Source organism: Betta splendens, chromosome 2, assembly GCF_900634795.4.
Source record: "Betta splendens chromosome 2, fBetSpl5.4, whole genome shotgun sequence".
In the NCBI taxonomy this organism is placed as follows: Eukaryota; Metazoa; Chordata; class Actinopteri; order Anabantiformes; family Osphronemidae; genus Betta; species Betta splendens.
In genome coordinates, this window is record NC_040882.2 from 3,841,722 (window position 1) to 3,863,962 (window position 22,241).

Here is a 22,241-nt window from a genome sequence, read left to right on the forward strand (position 1 = left end):
GCTGCTATATGTGGCTTGTTTGTTTCAATCAGCACGGCCCCGGCTCCCAGAATGCATGAACAAACAAACAAACCAACAAAGGCCTATGTGCAGAGCATTCCTTACGCGAGCCCACCTCCCCGCTGCGGCAGGCGCGTCCATTGACAGTCAATTAATGGTGTCCAGCTGCTGCCGATGCGTATACCTGTGTACAGTGACGCTACTGTGCACGTATGCGGCAAAGTTTCCTATCGATCAGTGAAGCCAAGGCTTGAGGTGTCGCGCTCGCCCACCGAACAGGCTCCTATTAACTCCGTCCAGCGGGATAGACTAATCGCTGTTTATCCAAGGGCCAGAAATAGAAGTGGAGTGTAACCTAACTCCAGATATAAATGCAGATTATTTCCTTTTGTGGGTGCCCCCTGATTTAATACTATTTGCCCCCATTCATGACGGGCATCCTCGCTCGCCTTGGGAGCCGAGGGAGGGAGAAAGGGCACGCTTCAGGCCGCCCCGGGTCTCGGGGTGTGAGGCAGGAGGACACCCAGAGGGCTGTTTGCGCACGGAACCTCATGTGTCATTTTCACGAAACCGTGGGCGGAAAAGCAGCGAGGTATTTCACGAATACAAGCCTGGGGGCGAGGATTTGTGTCTGGGACGGCCACCGGCTAATAGGCCTGACTGGCCGCGGAATCTGCCCATGTGTGTATAGTAGTCACCACCAAGGTCAGTTACTTAAATTCCTCCACATGGAATTGTTTAGCAAACACAAACTGGATACACTCTATATTGATAGAGGAAAGGAAGGTATAGGATCACTGATGGGACACTTTTAGCTCCTAAATTACAGTCAATATTGTTTCATACAATCATCTGATTAATACTTAATGCTGTAGGAAATGTAGGCACATTTATAATCACTGTATTTAATTCATAATTAATAATACAGTAATAGCTGTAAAGTACATATACATTAATATATTACACACATAAAGCATTTATTACGTTTTTATGAGTTATAATCATTTACAGGAGGCTCTGGAACCAGATGTGTTTACAGCTAGCGACATCAACAAATACATAATCAATCTGTTTATTCAACAGTCACGATGTCTCATTGCTGTATGTGTTACTGCAGTCAATGAAAGTAACCATATCTTCAATCTCTCATGCTATAAATAGTCCACTGCTTGTAGTGTAATTACAGTCGGGGAAAATAAAAGTTAGATGGCTGATAACATCTGTAGTGTTTTTGGACTTGCTCCGTATGACTGAGAGGAAAAAGCACTGCAAACACAGAGGTAATCACTTTAAAGGAACAGGTTAGATTCACGTCTCAGATTTCTCCCTCTGTGAAAGGCCCAGTGCAAACCAGCCTCTCACAATGGGTCCCATATTTTTGTCCTAATCAATCCAGAGGTGACACAAACCACTAACGAGGCGATTCATATTTGTGATGCAACACTGCATTGGGCGAATCGTGAACTGCTGAGCTTCACTGCAGAGTCGCTAGGAGACGGATTCAACAGCATCACAGCTTTTGCTGCTCTTAAAGGCCACTTTGCCCTTTGCTAAGAAGCTACTGTACAGGAGTTAGTCCATTTAAACTGTCTGTAAAGCCAAAATGCAGATTGAAAACGCATACAAACATAAAGACATCCTTAGTAGCAGTTGTGCGTTTGTGTTGAATTTAGCGGGTCAAATTATATTTAAGCTTTTCTTTAGACGGGTTGGAAAACGAATACGTCGTCATTACCCGGTCACGTTTACTGTGCAGCAGATCGAGTGTTTGTTTTGCAATTAAACGGAACTCAAGTCAGAACAGCCCATTGTCACCAATGCACGTTAGCAGAGATTAGAGGTTTTGTACTGAAGTCAGAGTTGATTGAAGGAGCTCCTAAAAATCAAAAACCTGCCAGAACCAACTTGGTGCCAACCGTGCATGATGCTCGCGTTAGCTGGTCCCATGTGCAACATTTCGCCGAATGGAAATGTTTACCAAATTGCAGTACATAAATCCTTACATGGAAATGTTTGCATCACATGTCCCAAATGGAAAACACTGCTTATGTGTGCATGTGTGTGTGTGTGTCTTTTGAAAATGTGTAACTGTGTTTGTTTGCTGCCTAGCAACGAGTGATGCGGGTGTAAATTAGGAACATTTATGCTCATGTAAACCTTTGTGAAGTATCTGTTATGGAGCCAGTGTATCACACACTGTATATATTCCCCGGTGAAACTAAATAAATTGTTGCTTAATGGGGCCAATAAAACAGATTCAGAGCCCTCGTTAAAAAGCTCTCATCCTGATCATACTGTAAGTCAACATTATATTGACTTACATGGGCTTAGTTCTTGTGAGTCCACCTCTGTTTTAGTACCAAAACCTAATAGACGTTACTTGCACTGCATTTACTTTCCAGTGTAGCTGTCCTCATCATTCGGACTGTGGTTCATCTGTTTTACTTTATGCACACATGCACAAGAACCAGACGTATCACTTACTACACTTCATGGCCAATCAGCTACCCAGCCCAGTTTTTTATTGGTGCTATGACTCGGATATGGTTTGACCAACAAGCAGATGTGGTGCGAGTCTCAGTTGGGTAGATCTGACAGCTGGCATTTATTAAAACCTCAGCTACCGTGAATGACATGCCCAACTGCTCAGGTCTTGAAATCTGGGAGGCATGAAAAGTCTAATGCAGACCCTTAAACATTTCCACTCATGAAAGAGGCTAAAATACAGATGGAAGTCGAACCTTATGTAAAATAATGTGGATTTAAATTCACCTTAATGCAGCTAACTATAAATTGACATTAAAGGTTACAGTGCTACTACATCATCTAATCCATTAGTAGGTTACAGTATATACATACCTTTTATAAACAATACTTAATTTTAATGCTTTCACATTCTTTTTATGTTTCTACTGTATGTCTAGGCTCAATCGTGTGACACAGGGCTCGGAGCATATACTGATACTGATATAACAGTATTTGTACTTGTGTTGTGTGTTTGTTGTGTTTCTTATTAGACTGCCCCACCTAGCGTCGACAAATACTCCCAACACCCTAAAACATTTGAATAAAAAAGATTCCAATTCGTTCTTACTATTTAAAGCCACACTATCATGATTGTGAGGCAAGATTTGTCATGCACGTCTGAAAACTAAATGCAAACATATTCAGTGTTATTTTTTTTTTTAATGTCAAAAAAATTGCACATTCAAATGACCGAAAAGAAAATCCTTACCGATCCCCCGATGCAGGGAACTACGGTACTTAATTCCAGGACTCAAAGCGTTTTGTTTTCAATAAAATGCGTTTTGGGCCACCGCGGCCACCGTAGACATTTTGGCTAGCTCGTCATGTGATCAAAAAAAATGTCAACATCAGAGACCAATATGATATGACAAGCAAAACCCTCCCTTTCTTTGTAAACAGCGTTTGAGGTTTTTAGCAGTGGGTTCTCGGAGTGAGTGGTTAATGTCTATCTATTATTTGGCTGTCACTGCAGAGGTAAGTCGTTTTAGCCTATCTACCAGGAAACAGCTGCGTTTTCTGCAGTAATGTGCGGCTTAACTTGGCTAAGTCTTTGCTAACAGTGCCATTCCTAAATGTCAGTAACTGCTAAAGTGTAAGTGTATAAACAGCATCTTTGTGATTCGTAAGAGCTCTTTCTGATTGTGTTAAAATAAGCTGAAGTGCTTGAGGCTTTCGTCGTCTGCTCTCTGTTTTATACCAAATGTCAATGTCTCTTTTTGTTGATTCACAGTGATGCTAACACTAAGCCTTGTTTTGAAACTGTCAGGATGGCTGTTTCCCACGCTGGCCAGTCCACCCTTGTACGCAGCTTAGCCACACTTCTGCGAAATGATGGTACGTTACAGTGTGTTGTGGTAAGAATAATTTCAGAGCATGTACTGGCTTTGATTGCTTGGTTTCTATACAATGACTTGTCACCAATAAAAGATCTATAAGTTTTATTTCCCCCAATATCCACATAAGATATTATTTTCTAGGATAGTTTTGTTGTCTTCTTTTTATACTGAATCTTTACATATTCCTTATCTTTCAGTAAAAGCCTGTTCCTCATTCCTTCAGGTGACTTGGTGCTGGATGGCAGTAGTACCTTGACTTTGCCAGCAGCCAGCTTGCAGCAGCTCAACAGGCTCTTTGAACAGCACTTGCTGTCCAGGAGCCAGCAGCATGGCTTCCTGGCCTTGCCCTCCCACCCTGCCGACACAGACTCCCTGTTGCAGCTGCAATTTCTGTTTGACATCTTGCAAAAGACAGTTTCCCTCAAGGTTTGCTATGATGTCTAAAACTGTATGAGCTTGTTTCCATGTCTGGTGTAATGGATTACAGCTGCATTGTGGTTAATATTTCCATTAACTACTGACTAGGTTGTGCCAGTATTTTCAAAAAGCTGTTTTTGCCATCATTTTGTGTTGTTTGATTAGTTTGCTTGACATAAGAACAATCCTTAGATAAATCCTTCTTTTCATGACCTACTGTAATGTTTGTCCTAATCTTCTAATGCAGCTCATTAACTCACCAGAGGTGAGAATTCAGTCTGTGGTGAAAATCTTCCCATTCAAATCTCTGAAGTGTTTAGAGGTAAAATATGAGCCCTGACTTTAATGCTTTTTTTATTTAATCATACTCCCTTCTGTCAATGTCTTTGTAAAACCCTAAGAGATACTGTTACTTCATAGCTGAAGCGGATTCCCCCACACTGTCTTGAGGGGCTTAGGGGAGTCTACTCCCAGTTGGAGGTCTTCATCTGCTCAAAAAGTCTCAGCTCCTTGGAGGTACTTTAACTGTTAACTATATGCTCTGTATTGTTTAAGTGCATCTCACAACTGGGTCAAGAGTGATGTAATTTGTTTTTCTGGTTTCTTTATTAGGAGCTGCTGTCTCTGTGTGGGGGTGACCTGAGCTCTGCACTGCCCTGGCTGGAGCTGCACACTCTTAACTTCAGCTACAACTCTATTGTCGCTCTAGACCAGTCAATAGTGAGACAACCGTAGACACACAGATGCAGCATTTACATAGCATTAGCTAATATTAATTGTATCTCACAAATGTCTCCTGTTTTTCATAGAGTTTACTGAACGTCCTAAAATCTTTGGATCTAAGTCATAACAAGATTCAGGACTGTGCTGATTTTCTTACGGTAGGATGCACAATAGCAAAGTTTGTCCATGTATAATGAAAATTTCTATCAAAATAAATTCTATAAATATTTAAATTTTTACAAAGCGTTTTTGGATCAAACATAGGTTCTGATTCATATTGTTTTATTCCTAATTTGATTTCTCTCAGCCCTTAAGTGAGTTGGAACACTTGAATCTAGGATACAACTGCCTCCAGAGGGCGCCAACGTTGGGCCTGAGCGCCAGGTCCAAACTCATCATGCTCATCCTCAGGAATAATGAACTGGAGACAATAAATGGTAGACGATCAGCTCTTGTTGTTTAAATCTAAAAAATAGGACCTGCTTAATGGAGAAGTAACAGTTAACCATAAATTCCAAACAATAAAAGAGGAGTGAGTGAATAATATAAAACTAAGGAAAACACTGTACAGATACAAAAGCTTACACTCAAGACCTTCTCCAGCTGTGACCCTCACCTTCCCCTGTTGGTCTTGACAATCATTTATGATAACACAACATCAAATAACCTTGCTACGGCCTATGTTATGTCTGTTTAGATGAAAAAAAGGATTCATATTAAGCAGACCAGCCACTTTGTTGTATTGCATCTACATCTATGTCTGTCCTCATGTCATTTGCTTTCCCTTCAACCAGGTGTAGAGCAGCTGTCATCCCTTCAGCACTTAGACCTGTCCTATAACCTCCTGCTGGAGCATTCTCAACTGGCTCCTCTCTCCCTGTTGCACTGCCTTAAGACAGTAAGAAGACAACTCCACTGCACAGTGCACTCATAAAAGCTCTCTACAGTACTATAATTGAGTGGACATGTTAATTTTTTCTGCTTCCCAAAATTTGCTTTTAAATGTGTTATCTACACTTCCAGCTCAACCTTGAGGGCAACCCGCTGTACTTCCAGAAGACCCACCGCACCTGCACCGTACGTCATCTCTCGCCAAAGGCCGCCAGCCTTAAAGTGAGTTCTTTTTTAGTTTTTGTTAGGCCTGCAGTAAACTTAAACCAGTCATCTCCTTATGGTTAAGTGATTTATGCAAAGACTATGCCTATAGACTACAGTTAGTGCCCAAAATGTGAACGTTCACAAACAGTGTGACACTATAGGTGTCTGGATTTAAACATCAAACCAAATTGGAAACTAACTAGTTAAAAAAGGAAAGTGCTTATGTGACCAACATTGTCTGAATATTTCGCACCCAATCCAGGCATAATAAAATGTCCAGTGGTCTTAAAAATAAAATAAAGCCTATAGAAGTGTAGTGGCTTTAAAAATACCAATGCAGCCCAATAAAGTGTGAATTGTGTGTAGTTTACAGGTAACAAATGAGTAATTCGGCTCCAGAGAAAAGTAGGTTTGACCCTGAGTTGTGGAAATTTCTCTAGGGGATCTGACAGGAAGCAGATCACTAGCCCTCATCAGACTGTGCATTAATGACATATACAGTATATAAGTGCTTTTTCGCTGCTGTCGGAGAGTAGGAACCGTAAAATGGGCAGGCAGGCACATAATAAAAATGCTGAGTATGGATACATGACTACCAATGGCATAATAACAGCCACAATAAAATATTGCAACAGGACACATAATGCCCTGTACTCAAAAACATAAAATTGAAGTGGGAGCTGTTAAATTTCCAAAGTAGGCCATGCTCTGCTGTTAAAGTTATAGCAGCTCTGGGCTCATGTGTTTTGCATCAACAAAGTTATGTATGTCTTGATTTTTTTACGTGAATGCACAGCCTCTCTGCGCACACAGCGTATAAAACAGCTTCCGGTGTGCCGTGTGGGAACTGCAAGGTGTTTTTACACAACTGGCTGCACGACAGGCTCCCACTGGCTCGTGGTCCCCTGCCATAACCGTCAACAGGCCATGGTGGTCGAGATTTGACTTCAAAATAAAAATTCAAATTCAACTGTTTGTTTTTCTCCAGGTCAAACTTGATGGTATCCAACTTTCCTCATCTGAGTTATCAGTGAGTTTTACTTTTAATATGCTTACAGTTTTACATGCTTTCATAATCATTGGGTTCTGAGATTAAACCTCTTTTGCAGGTTCTGCCCAAACCAGGACACCTGAGTGTCCAGGTCAAGACGGTCGCCCCGCCGCCAGAACGGAGCAATTTAGAAGTGTCCAGTGGTGCCGGGGAACTTAGTGACAGCCAGTCGTTTGGAGACGTGCGAGTCTCGCACATTCACAGGAAGAAAGTCAGGGTATCACACATGCTCTTTGCAAAATTCCATGTTTGTTTTGTTTGAACTCAAAAATCCTTATTCTCATATAATCTCTTTTGACTGGCAAACCCAATTTAGAGCTTTTTCTCCTTAAACCATGTTATGTTTCAGAGTAAAGTGAAGGTGCGTAGAGCCAGCATATCGGAGCCCAGTGAATCCGATTACGAGCCTAGAGCTTCCTCCACACCGAGTGGGTTTGTTATACTAAACTGTAATTTCCTCCTCAATGTTAACCGCTGGTGACCAGAATGATATGTTTAATGAATACAAGGACCATAGACTATGTTAATTTTTCTACTAGGCATCGTCCTTGCTCACCAGCAGGAGATTGAGCGCATGTCTAACTTCAGAGATCAGCTTGGGGAGGATTGGTTGAGGTACCAACACCATCTAGATGGAGCCTCTACATCTAGTGTCACCACCAGCGTCCACACCAACCAGCCAACCCTTCGCCATCAGCCGCTCCTGAATGGTCTCACCGGCACTGTGCCATGTCCTTCCAGTAGTCCTGAGGAGCAGCCTCCTTCACCATGTGTGGTTGCACCTGAGGTCCTCCCTCCACCACTTCTTGCATCTGAGCCCAAGACTGAGACACCTGATATGCACGGAGACCTTGAAACAGATTCCACCCTGCAGTGGCCCAGTCAGAGCCGACATACAGAATCCACTTTGGATTACAGCACGGTGGAAGTTGAGGTGGTGAATCAGAGAGATGTGGACTCTCTATCACCGAGTCCAGATTCCCAGGCACTCACTAAACAGGAGGGAATAGAGACTAAGGAGGAAGCTGAGGAGGAGGACCTAGGAGGTTTGTAAGAATTTTAGGATTACAAAGGTTATTTGTGAGTTGTACTCTTTATTCATCCTCAATTTTGTCTTTCTTATTAGTGGACCTGTGTCACCCTCTACTTGTGGCTGTTTTGTCTGACAAAGAGGAATTCGCCAACGGTGGCCCGGAAGCAGAGAGGAAAACAAGAGAAGTGTTTTTGTGCATAAAACAGGGCCTGGTGTTAGAGGTGGACGTGCAGCGAGGTAGCGAAAGATGCCGGCTGGAGCTGGACAGCTTGACTCGGGTGGAGACCACAGAGGCCTCATGGGCGCGTGTGGTAAGAGCACGAGGAGCAGGGCGGGGGAAAAACACAGTGTTACAACAAAGTGAAGTTAATCCTCCTCTATTATGTAATTGACTGGATGTTAAATGATTGATTACATTTTTCATGTCTTTAAACAACTTGTTTGAACACTGAAAGGCTTAGCTCTTGCTGTAGTCATCCATCCTGTTCATACCGGCTCATGAAAAGATTCCTTTCAATGAACGTGATAGGGGATAAAATCCAAAATGATCGTTTTGTGCAAAGGAGTTTTGTTTCTTTTGCCCAGAACAGTGTTTCACTGCTGAGTTGCATCAATCATTTCTTTACCTTTGCTATTTCATTATTATTATTATTTATTATTCCATTACATAAGGTAGATTGAAGAAGTTCACAGATGAGTTTATTCTCTTAGTCTCAGGACACAGAACAGATGCGTCCAGCTGTGGAACTTCAGTTTGACTACATCAGCAGGGATAAGAGGAGGAAACGCTACGTCTTTCTGGATGATGACCCACAGGAGGCACTTCAGGTTAAACACACGCACTAGTGGTCTCATATTGTGCAACTGCAGCTCTGTTTCAGACATATATTTAACACTTCCACTAAAGGGGATTTCTTTCAAATTTGTTACGATCAGTCAGGGACTTGAGATGAATTATGTTCTATAAACACACACGCCCTGGAGTGACAGGTATAAACCCCCGGCGCACGCTTGAAGTAGACGCCTCCTCTTCACAGCACATCCACATGTCCTACAGTTTTCAGAAGATTTATGCAACTCCGATCCTTTTTATTTTTGTCAACCTGTGCATATGAATGAGTACCTTTACTGTTTGTGGCCAGGTTCTGACTGATGTGCTGTCCCGCGCAGTGGAGGAAAATCGCCGGCGTGACTCGGAGCTGTGCCCCAAATGTGTTCGTCTGCAGTGCCTCCGTTGCAGGTTGGAGTTCACTCAACAGTTAGACGGCCGCGCAGATGAAGCAGGAGAGAGGGCTCGGAGGAGAGGAGCTGTCACGATACCGCAGCCTGAAGGAGAACCGGACGGTCCAGAGGCGATAGAAATTGAGCATCAAAGAGGTGAGGATCCTTACACACTGTAAGACAAGTAGCCTCATAATGTATGTGCTGGGCCTTTTCACATTTACTCCAAAAATGATCACTTCTCACCCAGTTTTCTTTATCAGTGCCAGTTGGATTTAAAGGCAAAAACTTCAGATAAGATAGAAAAGACACAAGGCAAGGTCACACACTTCACCTGGCACTTTGTAACAGAATGCTGACGCACACCGCAGCGGTTCATCACTGCTCCTCAGCTATCACACACCTGTTTTTCTGCACATGGTTGCATATTTTCCCAAGATAAAGGTTTGCGTTCAGATTTACCAAAAGAAAACATTCCAGGAGTTATCTCCGCTCTTTTTTTTCCATTAAGTGACTCTTTCTACTGAGTTCCCATCCCTGTAATCAGCAAGAGACAGATAATGCTCCTTGCCCCAGCAGCTACCCTGCAACTATTAGACCAAACCCAGCGTTAAGACCTGCTCAAGCACGCAGAGACTGTGCACAGGCCCTGTTTGAAAACTGCTTTGGATGCGGATTTCTTACTTAGCTCTGTTGTCAGGGTGCTTATGCTGGTGCTCAGCTGAAGGTTAATTCAGTAAATGCCTTCTTAATACACACAAGCCTGAACTTAAACATTTGTTTGCCTTGTGGGTTACAGCTGCACATGCCCTGCAGAAAGGAAAATGTGCTCCACAGGTGAACCTTGGTGGGAATTAAGGGCTTTCTGTTTTCATACAGTTGCATTGTGGGTCATTTTGTTCACTTAGGTGTTAAGTAGAGATAGACATGTATGAAAATCGAGCCATTACTGTACAAGTTTGGTTTTGAATGCTCTAGGAACAGTTTGCCTATTATGCCCTTTCCTGGTAGAGTAGATTGACAAATCAATGCTGTGTTCTTTCTTTCTTCACAGCCTTTGAGGAACAGTTGGTGCTGCGATTAGATGAACCCAATATGATTCAGTCATTGCTATATTAATGACCATTCATACATATAAATCAACAAATTGTTAAGGCAGTGTGTCTAAATGCACACTAATGGTTAACCCTCACAGGTTTAATGGTGCAGTAAGTGTAGCGATGACCAATTAGGGCCATAAGGTGGCGCGTGTCTTCTTCCTCACTGACTTTGTTAGATTCTAATGCAGTTGCGTACATTGCAGCATTTTGCACAAAAGTCCCTTCATAAATGTTTTTCTTTTTCTCTACTTTGTCAGGAAACTGTTATCTGTGTCCAGAATGTGGCAGCGACCACGTGGTGCAGCTTGCTGCCCAGACAACCCCTTACTGCAGTACGCCCCTGCACCACTCATCAGTGCCCAACAGTGACAGTGAGCTTGATGCAAAGCCGAGCACTTACAGTACCAATAAGCCAAACAAGGTATTCCTGCTCACTTGCATCAAGCTATTTGTGTAATCACACTATGGCTAATTTGATTGTTTTGCTGTTTGCTGCACAGGACGACTACACAGATGGCAGTATTAGCAGCAGCCCTATTCTGGCAACTCCTCTCTCTTCAGAAAATCCTGTCTTTTTCACTGCCCTGGAAAGTCCTTTCATCGTGGACGACCGGCCCGATGATACCCATAGCATTCCCAGCAATGCAGAGCAGCAGAGTCAAGAGGATCTGGCTGGAAGCTACAACTACACCACAACTGTTTCTGCACCATCTGATGTTCAGCCAACAGGAAGGTGCTCACTAAACGGTGGGTTTTGTAACACATTATATAGCAATGTTTTGATAATGCATTTCTGATGATACTGAAACACTTGTCACTGCTGCTTTAGCTCCTGAAATGGCTCATACTGATCGGAAGAACAGCAAATGTTGACATTCTGCATCCTGAAACTAACAAACTAAACTAACAGTTGACGCAGTTAGTGGATCCCATTAATCGATAAATGAGACCTCCGTCACAGCATCGTGATGTTGGCATGATTTTATATTGGAAAAAGTCCAAACCACAATAAAAATGGAAATGGTTCTTTATTATCATTAATTTCAATTCAAACCATCACATGGTCATTGTAAAACATATCAACTGTGGCATGTGGTATAAACTGTTTACAGCTTCACTGGCTTTTCCTAAAGATCTATTTAAGTCCTAACTGAAAATGAACAGGGATGGGAAGTGTTTGGCTCTTGTGGATATTGTATTGCACAAAAATCCCACTTTTGGTGTCTCTTTGACAGCATCCGATTTCCCCAACATCTGTCTGCCATTTTGAGATGAGCCATGTGGTAACAGTGCAGCAAGACAGATTGGAGTCATTACTGCAAGTGATGGGAGAGGAATGAAAGCTTGCAAAAGGGAGGGTTGAGTCGTAATAACAGCTTTCTGTATCTTCCCTGCCTTTTCTTTTAACTCTACAGTAGTTGCGGTGCCAGTGCTGTGTAATCTGTAGTTCTGAAACCACAATCTCACGTTGGCGATGGCTCGTACCCATCCCGAAACACTGGCTGGCTCTGAAAACAGTATCTTTTGGTGACAGTGCATCCATTGTTCTGATGCGAAATCCTAATTTTCAGCTCTCTGAAGAAGAGCTTTGTTTCTGAAGATACTGTATCACGTGTCTGTACTTGTACGTGTGATCACACACTGTTTGAACCTTAAGACGCTGTTGGTTCAAAGGTATTTTTATTCCGATCTCTGTTTGTACTTTCTCATCAAATGAAAGACATTGGCCTCTGCAGGTCTGATCCTTGTCGCTTTTCATTAGCTGTAACCATTCATTACTGGTAAAACAACCTCTATAGCTGGTCATTGGTGGATTTACTGCTACCACAGTAAATACCTTGCTGTGTGAGACTTGTTGGCTAATGTTGCGGTCTGCTGCAGTAAAATCTGGCTGAAGCCTCACAAAGCGTCAGAAATAAGTAATTTCAGTAATACTGCCAGGAAAATATGACCCATCATAATACATGATAACCTTTGGGAATACATGGGCAAAGTTATTTATTTTTAATGTTTTGATTTAATTTATGGAGATTAATTTTCAGTAGTGATGAAAAATAAAAGTAACAGCACTATATTTTAGCAAGCTTATAATTGGCCTCCAGTTGCAACTTTGGTTTTGTTTTATTAAACTACAGCTGTGGACTCGTTTGTAGATGATTTGGATCTGCTGTCTGAGGACTACGAGGCGGTGGATCACCGGCTGAAGCTTTTCCTGGACGTGGAGGTCTTTGAAGAAGAAGAGGAGCTTCACTCTTTCATCAAGGTACTTGTAGTAACGGTACAGCATGAATCCATCAAAGCAAGCAAAGGATAATCTTGCATAAAATCCCCATAAGAAGCAGCAACTGGTCTGTTTTACAAGACCCCACTGTAAGTACCGACGTTTAAAGGCAGGTTTGGTTTCCTCAGGACAGAGCCAGGCTTGTCAGGCATCAAGAGTTCAACCCTCAGAACCTTTTGTGGTTGTATATTAGTTTACATGCACATTGGCTGTGCTTGCACCATGAACAGTGCCATCACCTTCTGTTAGACACTGTGTATAACCTTTGGATGGAAACATGCAGCGACACATGTTTTTAACTGCACCCTGCCTTTCAAACCAGTGTGAAGCCAGAAAATAGAATTGGACAAATCCAGGGGAAACCAAGCTCTCATAAATGTGACTAAAACCAAAGTGTGGAAATGCGTGATGTCCTGAAATTAAGCCGATTTGAAGTATAGGGTTTACAGAGCTAATACTAAGGCAGCGAACACTATTAATACCAGACTGCGGTTTGAACAGAAAGTCTCTTGTGGCGGCAGCCTGGGACTGATTAGCCCAAATTTAGCAGCACAGTGTTGCTGTTATTGTTTCTATGTGATTGCGGTTTTACTTGCTCTTCCCCCTAACGGCCAAGAGATTCCTCCTTAATTAGCGGTGACAGTTTTTAAGACTGGCAACACTCGCGGTTTCTTCTCTGTCATCCATCCGGAAGTGCTCTTCCTCTCATAATGTGACTTAATGATCTTTCCTTGAGTAGTTTTGTGCCCCCTCTGTTGCCGCTGGATTTCCTGTGACTCCTCTTTAATATGCAGTGCTTCCAGGGAGCACCTCAGATCAGATCAGGCTGTTTTTCTGGCAAACACCTGGACAAGGAGCAGAGAGCACAACAGCTGGACACAGGAGGTCCGGAGGCCATTTATCCATTGACACGGGCTGCTCACTAATCCACTTGTGCTTTTGAAACTTGTTTTAGTCCACAGCTTTCGTTTTAGTAAAACATAACTCAAGTGGTCGTTTAAAACCATATGCTCAGTATTGTGTAGTCAGCATTTATAAAAAAACGACAAAAACTAATCCTGCTTTCTCGTGTTCCCTCAGATGTCAGCTGTCAAGTTCGGGGAGCCGGGGGAGGTTCCTTGTCTCTTGGTGGTGTCAGACAAGCAAATCTATTTTCTGGAAATGACATGTGAGATGCAGTAAGTGCCCCGGTTTCCTGTCAAAAGCTCACTTGTTTTGACGGAATGGAATTCCATATATCCATGAAATGTTTATTAAAAGCTGCTGTTGTTGACGGAGATTCAAAAGAGGGCGCCACTCTGCAGTTACAGTACCAGCCCCGACCTTAAACGATGCTCTGCAGCCCTGTGCTCTTTCCTCGGGATGTGTACCATATTGCATAACCTGTCCACGTTTCTGGGTCACATCTTGAGAACATATTGACCTCGTAGTCTCTGTTACCCAAGGCCTTTCCTTATTTTTAGTCTTTTCTGTGATTGAAATAAGTTATTTGTTTATTTGTTTTCAGGTTTTTTGGGGGGATGAAAGGCTTTCTCCAGATCTGGAGTCTGTGTGGTCACAAAATGCCTACAAATAAGTTTAGATCTTTTTTTTTTTTTTTTTTTTTTTTTTTTACAGTCAACTCAATTATACATACTTTCACTGTGAAAGAAGTCAAACCATCGCTGAGGATTTGACCTTTAAGCTGAATCCCTTTTACAAATGAGGCATTATATAAGGTATTCGCGCGGTTGTTCAGGCTTTAACAAACACATGCTAAGGTGTTGTTCTGGCAGTGACGCTTCCAGGAGTCAGAGATCAAGTAAACCGTTTGGTACGTTGCCTTCGCCTCCTAACGCCCGGCGTCTTTCCCTCCCAGCAGAGGCCAGCTCTCCGACTGGCTGCAGAAGAGGGACAGCCACCCAATCGTGGAGCTCAGCTACCTGGAGGTGGGGCTGGGCTCTCAGAGCATCCACATGCAGTTTGGCGACGAGGAGGGTGTGGCCTACACCCTCCTCGTGAGGGACAGCGCACGCTGCAAGCGCTTCTTTGGCCTGTTGACAGGTGAAGGACAAACACTGGCAAACACACGCGTATTTGTAAACGCTTTCTGTTGAATATATGGAAGAACACATACGGCAAAGGGGCGCTTTATTTTGTGAACGTAGCCACAGAGGGAAACTCAGTAAGCCTGATGTCTCCAAACTTACTGGTTACACTGGTTTCATCTGTTTCCTGAGGACACTTTGAGGGAAAATGCCACAAAATAAACCATGGACTAAATTCAATTAAAGCAAGTTGTGGAGGACTGTTGAGTCCCTGGGGGCAGGTATTGGAACAGCATGTTCCACTCGTTGCATAGTGCCACAAAGCTATGCAACCCCCCCACAGACTAATGCTATACCACATGTGTGCTACAGTACGTGATATAAATTTGTGTCCCGCCTTCCACCTCAGTATTGGCTTCACCCAGACTGAGGTGGTAGACAGGGAGGGGGGCTCCTGCTCAGGTCTGGAATGTCTGGAAAAATATGGAAAATCAATTTGACAGCATCCAGCCCCTGAATGTTTGGGCTAATAAACAAACCCGCATCACTCTGTCACTTCTACGTTTTTGGAATTTTTTGCAGTAGAGAATGAAATGGAGTCTGTTTTTTTTTTTCATCTTTTGCTAGAATCATATTACTAAATTTCACATTACAGGATACCAAATACAGGCATAAAAGTCCGATTCATTCAGCAGACAAGCTCGTTAAAAGGTCAGTCCGCTTTTTTCCACAACTCTTAGTCTTCAAAAGATGATTTTAAGCTTTCCGGACACAGGTGCATCCTTGCACACTACATTAAGATCAGATGTTTCTGTTTCTAAATCAGTGTTTAAGCACCAAATATGTATGAATTGAAGGCCTTCTAGGCAAAGATAACTACATGTATTATGACAGTCCTCCTTTTTCTGATGCCAGATGAACCCCAAAGCAGCTGTTGTAATATTTTGTCAGCAGAAGTACAGAAAAGCTTAACAATAGCAAACTGGGTCTGTCATCCAAGCTGGCTCCGATCATGTGGACAAAATACGAAAAGCAAACCACAAGTGGAATGACGACGTGCTCGCTGGCGGCGGGGGCGAGGGAGAAGGGATGTGGTTAGCTGCCCGACGCGACTGCATTTAAACATGAGAGATAACACGAGACCTGTGGAATCCGCTGGCGGCAGATACAGAAACAGCGCTGTCCGGCGCCTGACGCTGTTTCTGTTGGCCATTTGTTTTCAGGTTGTGTTGTTGAACTCTTTGGATGCACTTTCAGGTGATATTCATCTTTTCCTCTGTCTGAAGGAACTGGAAATCAAACATCCAATCTCCACCTGTTTTCCCCGTCTCCGCCGTCCAAGATATCAAACAGCGGTGTGGTGCTCGGTTCCATGTGAATATCGTCAGGGGCATTGGTGTTAGTGTTGGAGGCAGCCAAGGAGTCTGAGGCTGAAACTGGAGGAAGTGGGAATATTGACATAAGCCAGAGCAGCAGCCAGAGTGTGTCCGCTGCGAACCCGCGCCTTAACACGCTCGACCTGTTGCCTCTCGGACGGCGTCGACGCAGCGTTTGATCGCGTGCAGTAGGTGGAGCATCCGCCTGCGAAAGCAGAAGGTCCCAGGTTCAAACCCCGCTTCAGGTGTTCCCTTGAGCAAGACACTTCACACTAGCTCCCAGGACGGCTGAGCTGCCCCCTCAGGGGATGGGTTGAATGCGGAGGCTAATGCCAAGCTGGGATAAATAAAGTTCTAAAGTTCTCAAAATACTTGAGTCCGACACCGTTCCGTCTGTAACGAGCTTGAGGTTTTTTCTTTCAAACGATTCGGAGACTGGGAACGAACCTGGTTAAGCCTAACACGATGGAGAGCGGAGCAGGGATTGAAGGTCACTGCTGTGAACCCCAGGATGCAGGTTTAGCTGCTTTTAGGAAGCCTTGGCTGTAGTAGAACCTCGCTTTCCTGTTGCACACCTATAGACGCTTTATTTTTTCAAGGCGCACGATATTGACGATCCTCCTCTCCTTTTAAAGGGTATCGATGACGCAGGTAGAGTGTAGCTGACCTGCTCTCGTCTTCATTGTCCTCTTCCTCTCTCTCCCGCCAGCCTTTAAGCCCGTTTGAAGTCCCGTCCATTCACCGTGGCTGTGACGCCACACCGCAGATTCCCCGTCCACGCTGTATTGTTGTCACACTCGATGTCACGCCCCGGCTCGTGAAAAGCGAGCGTGACCAGCGCATTGTGTTCCTGGCATTTTCTCACCCACCGATTCTATGGAGCAGAAATCCTACACCTGCAACATGAGACCTTTTGGCTTCACATATTGTACGACGAAGAAGTAGAAGTCTCGGATTGAGTTCGCCTTTTGTGTGGGGACTTCTTGGAAGTATCGTTTTGGGCTACTTTACCCTTTTTTCACACTGGAGGACACGAGGTCGTTTTCACCTGCTGTCCTCGTTCCCTCTCCGTGACTGTATTAATACGTTTCTGTGTCAACAGACGGGGAAAAAAAGATGCTTTCATCCGCTGTAATTCGACAAGTGTTCAACATTGCATGTTTGACCAGTTATACACAGCTGTGCTCCGTTCCCAGAACTGTAAACTTAGGTGTTGCTCATATGCGATGCATCATTTTTACAATCAGCCTTGCAGATTTGGACTGAGTACTGAGCCTAGAATAATCATCTGGTGGATTTTTCACAGGAAAATAAGATTTCAGGATCGTTGTCCGTTTTCCCTCCTCACGGTCTTTGCGTTTGAATCATGTCTTGCGTGTCTAGTGGGTCCATATAATATAATAAGAGTGCGTGGTGCTGTGATGGGACGTGGTTCAGTTTGTGGAGAAATCATCCATAAGGTTCCTCTCAGCCACACATTGAAGTGTAGCAGTGTCATCGTGTACGAGCAGCTGTCCAGCAACCTGTAAAGCTACTGCACCTGATCCTGATTCTGACTTCTTTCCTCTCAGGAGTTGTGCGTGAGCTGGCCCACAAATCTGACAGCATGCTGAAGTCCATCTCCACCTCCCGCCTCACCCCTGAGCACCACCTCTGGTAAGCGGCCGCCCGACCCTCCGGCCTCCTCTCCTTTTGCCACCTCGGAGGACGGCAGACGTGCTGGATTCTGTCTGCGAGCGTCCCGATCGGTGCGCTTCACAACGGGGTCGCGCTCGGAGAGGTGCAAGTTCAAGGGAGTGGCGTCTGCAGACGTTCCAGCGCTGCACACTTGCGACGCAGCTTTAGTTCATTACAATCAGCCCGGTTTTGTAAAGCTGCCCCGCTAAATTAGCTGGCGAACCACATGTTAATTTGCAACACGTGTCGCGCTAGAAGTTGAGGCATGTGGTGTTGTTTGTTATTGTATTGTGTTGCGCTTTTACACCTTTTTCAGTTTGTAGCTTCCTCTGGATCCTCTGAGGGGAACGAAAGTATGGTTCTGGGAAGGATAGAGGCTAAAGCAGTTCAGGAACAAGGACAAAATGTGCAAAACAACATTTGTGGATGAGATTCGCTGCAGCCTGGACAGTCTGGCCGACACGCTATCTCTGGATATAAATATTCTCCTTCAGCCATGAACCAAAATTTCCAACCACTTATGTGAAGGCTAACTTTACCATGAAGTTTAGATTTGGCTCGGTAACAAACTAAGCCTGCTTCCAATCCCACTGTCTGAATCTTATCACCTCTGACTATATCAGATATCGCAGCAAAACCTCACCTCATGATGTCAACAGGAGATTTTGTGTGCTCATGTATGTGACAGAAATATTCCGCCAACACTGCTTTCTCTTTTGATCCAGGCATCTAGTGTGTGAAGACATCCAAGCAGATGTGGAGGATGGCCAGCTGCAGTTTTTCTACATTCTGGCCTTCGTTCTGAAAGGTGACACACACTCCTCGTGAACTCTATGGTTCAGTCCTATTTCCCCGCTCTGATTAGGACCAAGCTTTATAACGGGAGGATGTGATGTGTGGGGAGCAGCGACGTGAGGCGCCTGTCAAGGGGCCGCGTCACCGGCCTCTGCCATGGAGCGCGGCAGATCTCCTGTCCTGTGTTTTGACTGGCCGGGCTGACAGGATGTCAGCGTGCGTGACGTGCTGTGTGCATGAGACAAAACGCCGCCATCTTTAGCTGCACTTCAGCAGGCGCATCTAAGGCCAAGGTCGCTGCAGGCTACACACATCTGCCTCCGCTCACTCCTCTGAATACAGATACCGTCTCGTCAGCCACATTCACCACGGCTCTTTGTACTCCACGAGGCATTAATAGATCCCGAAGCGCACTGTATTGTTCACGTTGCCATATTCTCTCCCCTTAGATGACTTTTGGATGCCGTTAACAGTCCTGGCAACCAGGGAGACCCTCTATCTGCTCAAAGAAACTCACCAGTGGAGGAAGGAGGTGGATGAAAACAGAGGAGAGAGCAGCGGCAGTGTTGACATCATCGAAACGCTGCCCATCAGCTGCGTGAGCTCAGTCCACCTGTGGCCTTCGGATCCGTGCAGGATAGATATCAGGCTGTATGACGAGGTTAGTGCGTGTTCTGCAGAATGGGACAGAAAACACGCAGGTTTTTTGCTGTTGGAGATGGGCCACACATTCACAATCACATGTTTTTGGACGCGGGAAGAGAACCCACGCTGATATGGGGAGAGCACCTGGGTGACCCTGGCATCTGATCCCAGATCAGGCTGCGAATGTTTGATTTCCAACACCCTAAATGGGTGTTTGCACTGACGTCTGGTATTTGGCTCACTTGTCAGTGGCTGCTCTCAGCTGTTAGTCTCATCCCGCCGTCTCCGCTCCATCTCTGTCCTCCGTCCCAGCTGTGAGCTCCTGAATAAAATCAAAACCTGTAAAAAGGGATATTTATCAAGCCGTGTTATGCGTTGATGCGTCCCACATGTGCGTGTCTTCATTACGGCGCTGACTGATTCGGCTAATTGCTCCTCCTTTCACCGCGCTCTGTAAACACGACCACACAATTTGTTTACTTATCGCTATGAGGAAGAATGTGACTGAAATCGGACACAATCAAGTTCTGTTTGATGTCAGAACATAATCCAGGGCTTGATCAATATACTGTAAACTCCAGCGTGCTCGTTTGGGAGGTCACGAAGGGGCTACACGGTGTTGGACAACATTAACACTGTATTGTTTTAGATGGTTGTTACAACCCAGCTTTTGTGTTCCCCGCTCTGGTTTAGTGGCAGCCTGTAGCAGTTTGCGGCCTTTTGTCGCCTTGATGTTCATGGCTCTCGCGTTGTTTTCTCCTGCAGACTGCGAAGCAGGAGAGGACGTGGCGCGTGCGCTCAGACAGCGGCGAGCTGCTCCAGGGTCTGCTGGCCTGGGTCAGGGCGCAGTGGGAGGCCATGTTCGGAGTGAAACTGCACACGAGCCTGCACGACCAAGTGGGATAATGAGGAAGGGCAAGGTCACTGTGCCTGTGTGTTGCTTTGAACATAATTATAAGTGTCGGCACTTGGAAATGTCTAGTGAGCCTGAGCGAGTGCATCTTTATTTCTCTCTCTGCTCAGTCTGCTCCCATTATGCTCGTTGCTTTCATCCTCTTTTGAGCCAAGAACTTGGAAATGATTGCACTCATTCATGTGGTACACAAGTCTGTAAAAACACCCCTTGCATAATGTTTCCCCCAGATACCGTCCCACTGAACCTTTCTCCAGCTGAAGTGGAGTGTGCCTTGTTTATTTTCCCAGCTGCCATGTTTTTTTTTAATGGAAATGCACCTTAAATTACTGTAGCGCCAAGCTGATGTGGCACAGATTAGAGTGTTTGAGGCTTTAGGTAGGAAGACACAATGTTGGGTTTGAGGATTTGTAAAGGATCTGAGGCCAAGCTGGTTAAGCTGGGCAGAGTCCTTCCTCTCCACGAGACTGGGGGTGGTTCAGACAGCCAAGACTTTCAGCGCCGCCGCTGAGCGTCACGTCACACCTGTCGCTCCCCACTTATTTCACCGTGTTGAACTTTAAAAGTAGCTCAAATCATTTTCTTTAGAACCAGTGGGACCAGTTTCATTCGTTCATCTGTACTTTGGGTATATTTTCAGATTGATTTTACTGCAACAATACAAGCAACGTGCAAGTGAAATCCTTTCATACAGAGGTTGTGCACTCAGCAACATCTGGGGCGAAACTGCAGATTAGATAAAAAACATCCTTTATTCATTATGGCTTAAGTCAGAGAGGCATCTTTTATTTTTATATAAATATGAAACTATGTGAATGTGTAGAATTAAATATGAAAATAAAAAAAGTCAAGAAAAGTGTCCAATGAAGCTTTCAAGTGTTTTATGACATGTTATGTAACACTAATTTACCGTTAATCCACTGCACCATCATTATGCAACCTCAGAAATGGGCCGTTGCCATTATCGTACACAGGCTGATAAACTCGAGGTTAAAGACAAAGAGCCCAGTGGACTTTAATTGTTGCAGTCAAAACCTCCTAATTACTGGACGCTGTCACAGTTCGTTTAGCTGGTCAGTCCTCCTGCCAACCGTCTGGAAGCCATGGTTGGTAACACTTGAGTTCGGTGTATGATTGAGAAGATGGTTTCTGAAAAAGAGATAAATATTCATGGGACTGGTCAAACTAAAATAGCTTTTGTTTTTTTCAAATCCTTGAATGTAGTTTGTTGTTTAAGATCAAGGTCAGGCATCAACTCAAATCATTTAAATTTAGTCAAGAACTGATTTTCTTTTGTTGACCAGAACCAGGAGGATACATCAGACCTGACAAACACAAACATGAAATAGTCACATAGGTGTAGGTCAGGGAGGACAGCCCCCCCCTTCCCAGGGGCCCATGTCCACAACCAGTATCAGGAGAAGCCTGTGGAAGTGTTCCTTTTTACTAATTGAGCCAAGAGCAGCCCTTTCTCCCTCGTGCCAGCCTAATCACTACATTGCTTCTGACTCCAGTTGAAAGCAGCAGCGGCGACAGAACAACAAAAAGCTGCAGAAGAAGTTTGACCCCAAGCTTGAGGACTTTTGGTTACACTGTGTTCTTTTCGACCACTCGACGCCAAACCGCCAGTCCTGCCCCTCCGGACCAAGACGGATTTCGTGTCAAGGCTCAAGTGTGTGAAAGGTATGTTAACCAATTACACAGTGTAAATATTTCTTTAGCCACCAGTGATACAGTACATGTGCCGTGCACATGCTCGCCTTCTATTGCACCCACATGGCTGCCGGTGCCCGGACCAGTGGGCGGGAGCGGGTTCACGCACTCGTGAATGCTTACTGTACCAGCGGCGGCTTTCGTGCTCCTTCAGTGAACCAGATTCACAGAGCCGAGGTCGGTCCGTTCACGGTGCGTCTGTACAGGACGTTTGGAGGTCGGCCGCGCGCGCTCCAATGAGACCGTCAACCAGAAGATCGAGTTCAAAGGAGCAAAATAATTAAAGGATGTGTGCAGAAAAAAAAAAT

The 22,241-nt window shown here is 44.5% G+C and overlaps 1 protein-coding gene across 2 annotated transcripts; it reads left to right on the forward strand.

The window, feature by feature from the left end:
- The first annotated feature begins 3,335 nt into the window (after window positions 1–3,335).
- On the forward strand, window positions 3,336–21,079 carry stk11ip (serine/threonine kinase 11 interacting protein). Of its 2 annotated transcripts, none has more exons than XM_029131325.3 (26): window positions 3,336–3,501; window positions 3,794–3,861; window positions 4,087–4,289; window positions 4,528–4,602; window positions 4,701–4,796; window positions 4,893–5,000; window positions 5,090–5,161; window positions 5,311–5,440; window positions 5,798–5,901; window positions 6,027–6,116; window positions 7,090–7,131; window positions 7,211–7,369; window positions 7,502–7,580; window positions 7,692–8,198; window positions 8,279–8,496; window positions 8,897–9,013; window positions 9,328–9,562; window positions 10,764–10,927; window positions 11,007–11,253; window positions 12,660–12,769; window positions 13,868–13,965; window positions 14,646–14,830; window positions 17,762–17,846; window positions 18,593–18,675; window positions 19,112–19,323; window positions 20,073–21,079. In XM_029131325.3, exons 2-26 carry the CDS (start codon window positions 3,795–3,797, stop codon window positions 20,211–20,213), a joined length of 3,627 nt encoding a protein of 1,208 aa, XP_028987158.1. In that variant the 5' UTR covers window positions 3,336–3,501; window position 3,794; the 3' UTR covers window positions 20,214–21,079. The 2 variants fall into 2 exon arrangements, with proteins under 2 accessions (XP_028987158.1, XP_028987169.1); XM_029131336.3 differs by having other exon boundaries at window positions 14,649–14,830.
- The last annotated feature ends 1,162 nt before the right edge of the window (window positions 21,080–22,241 follow it).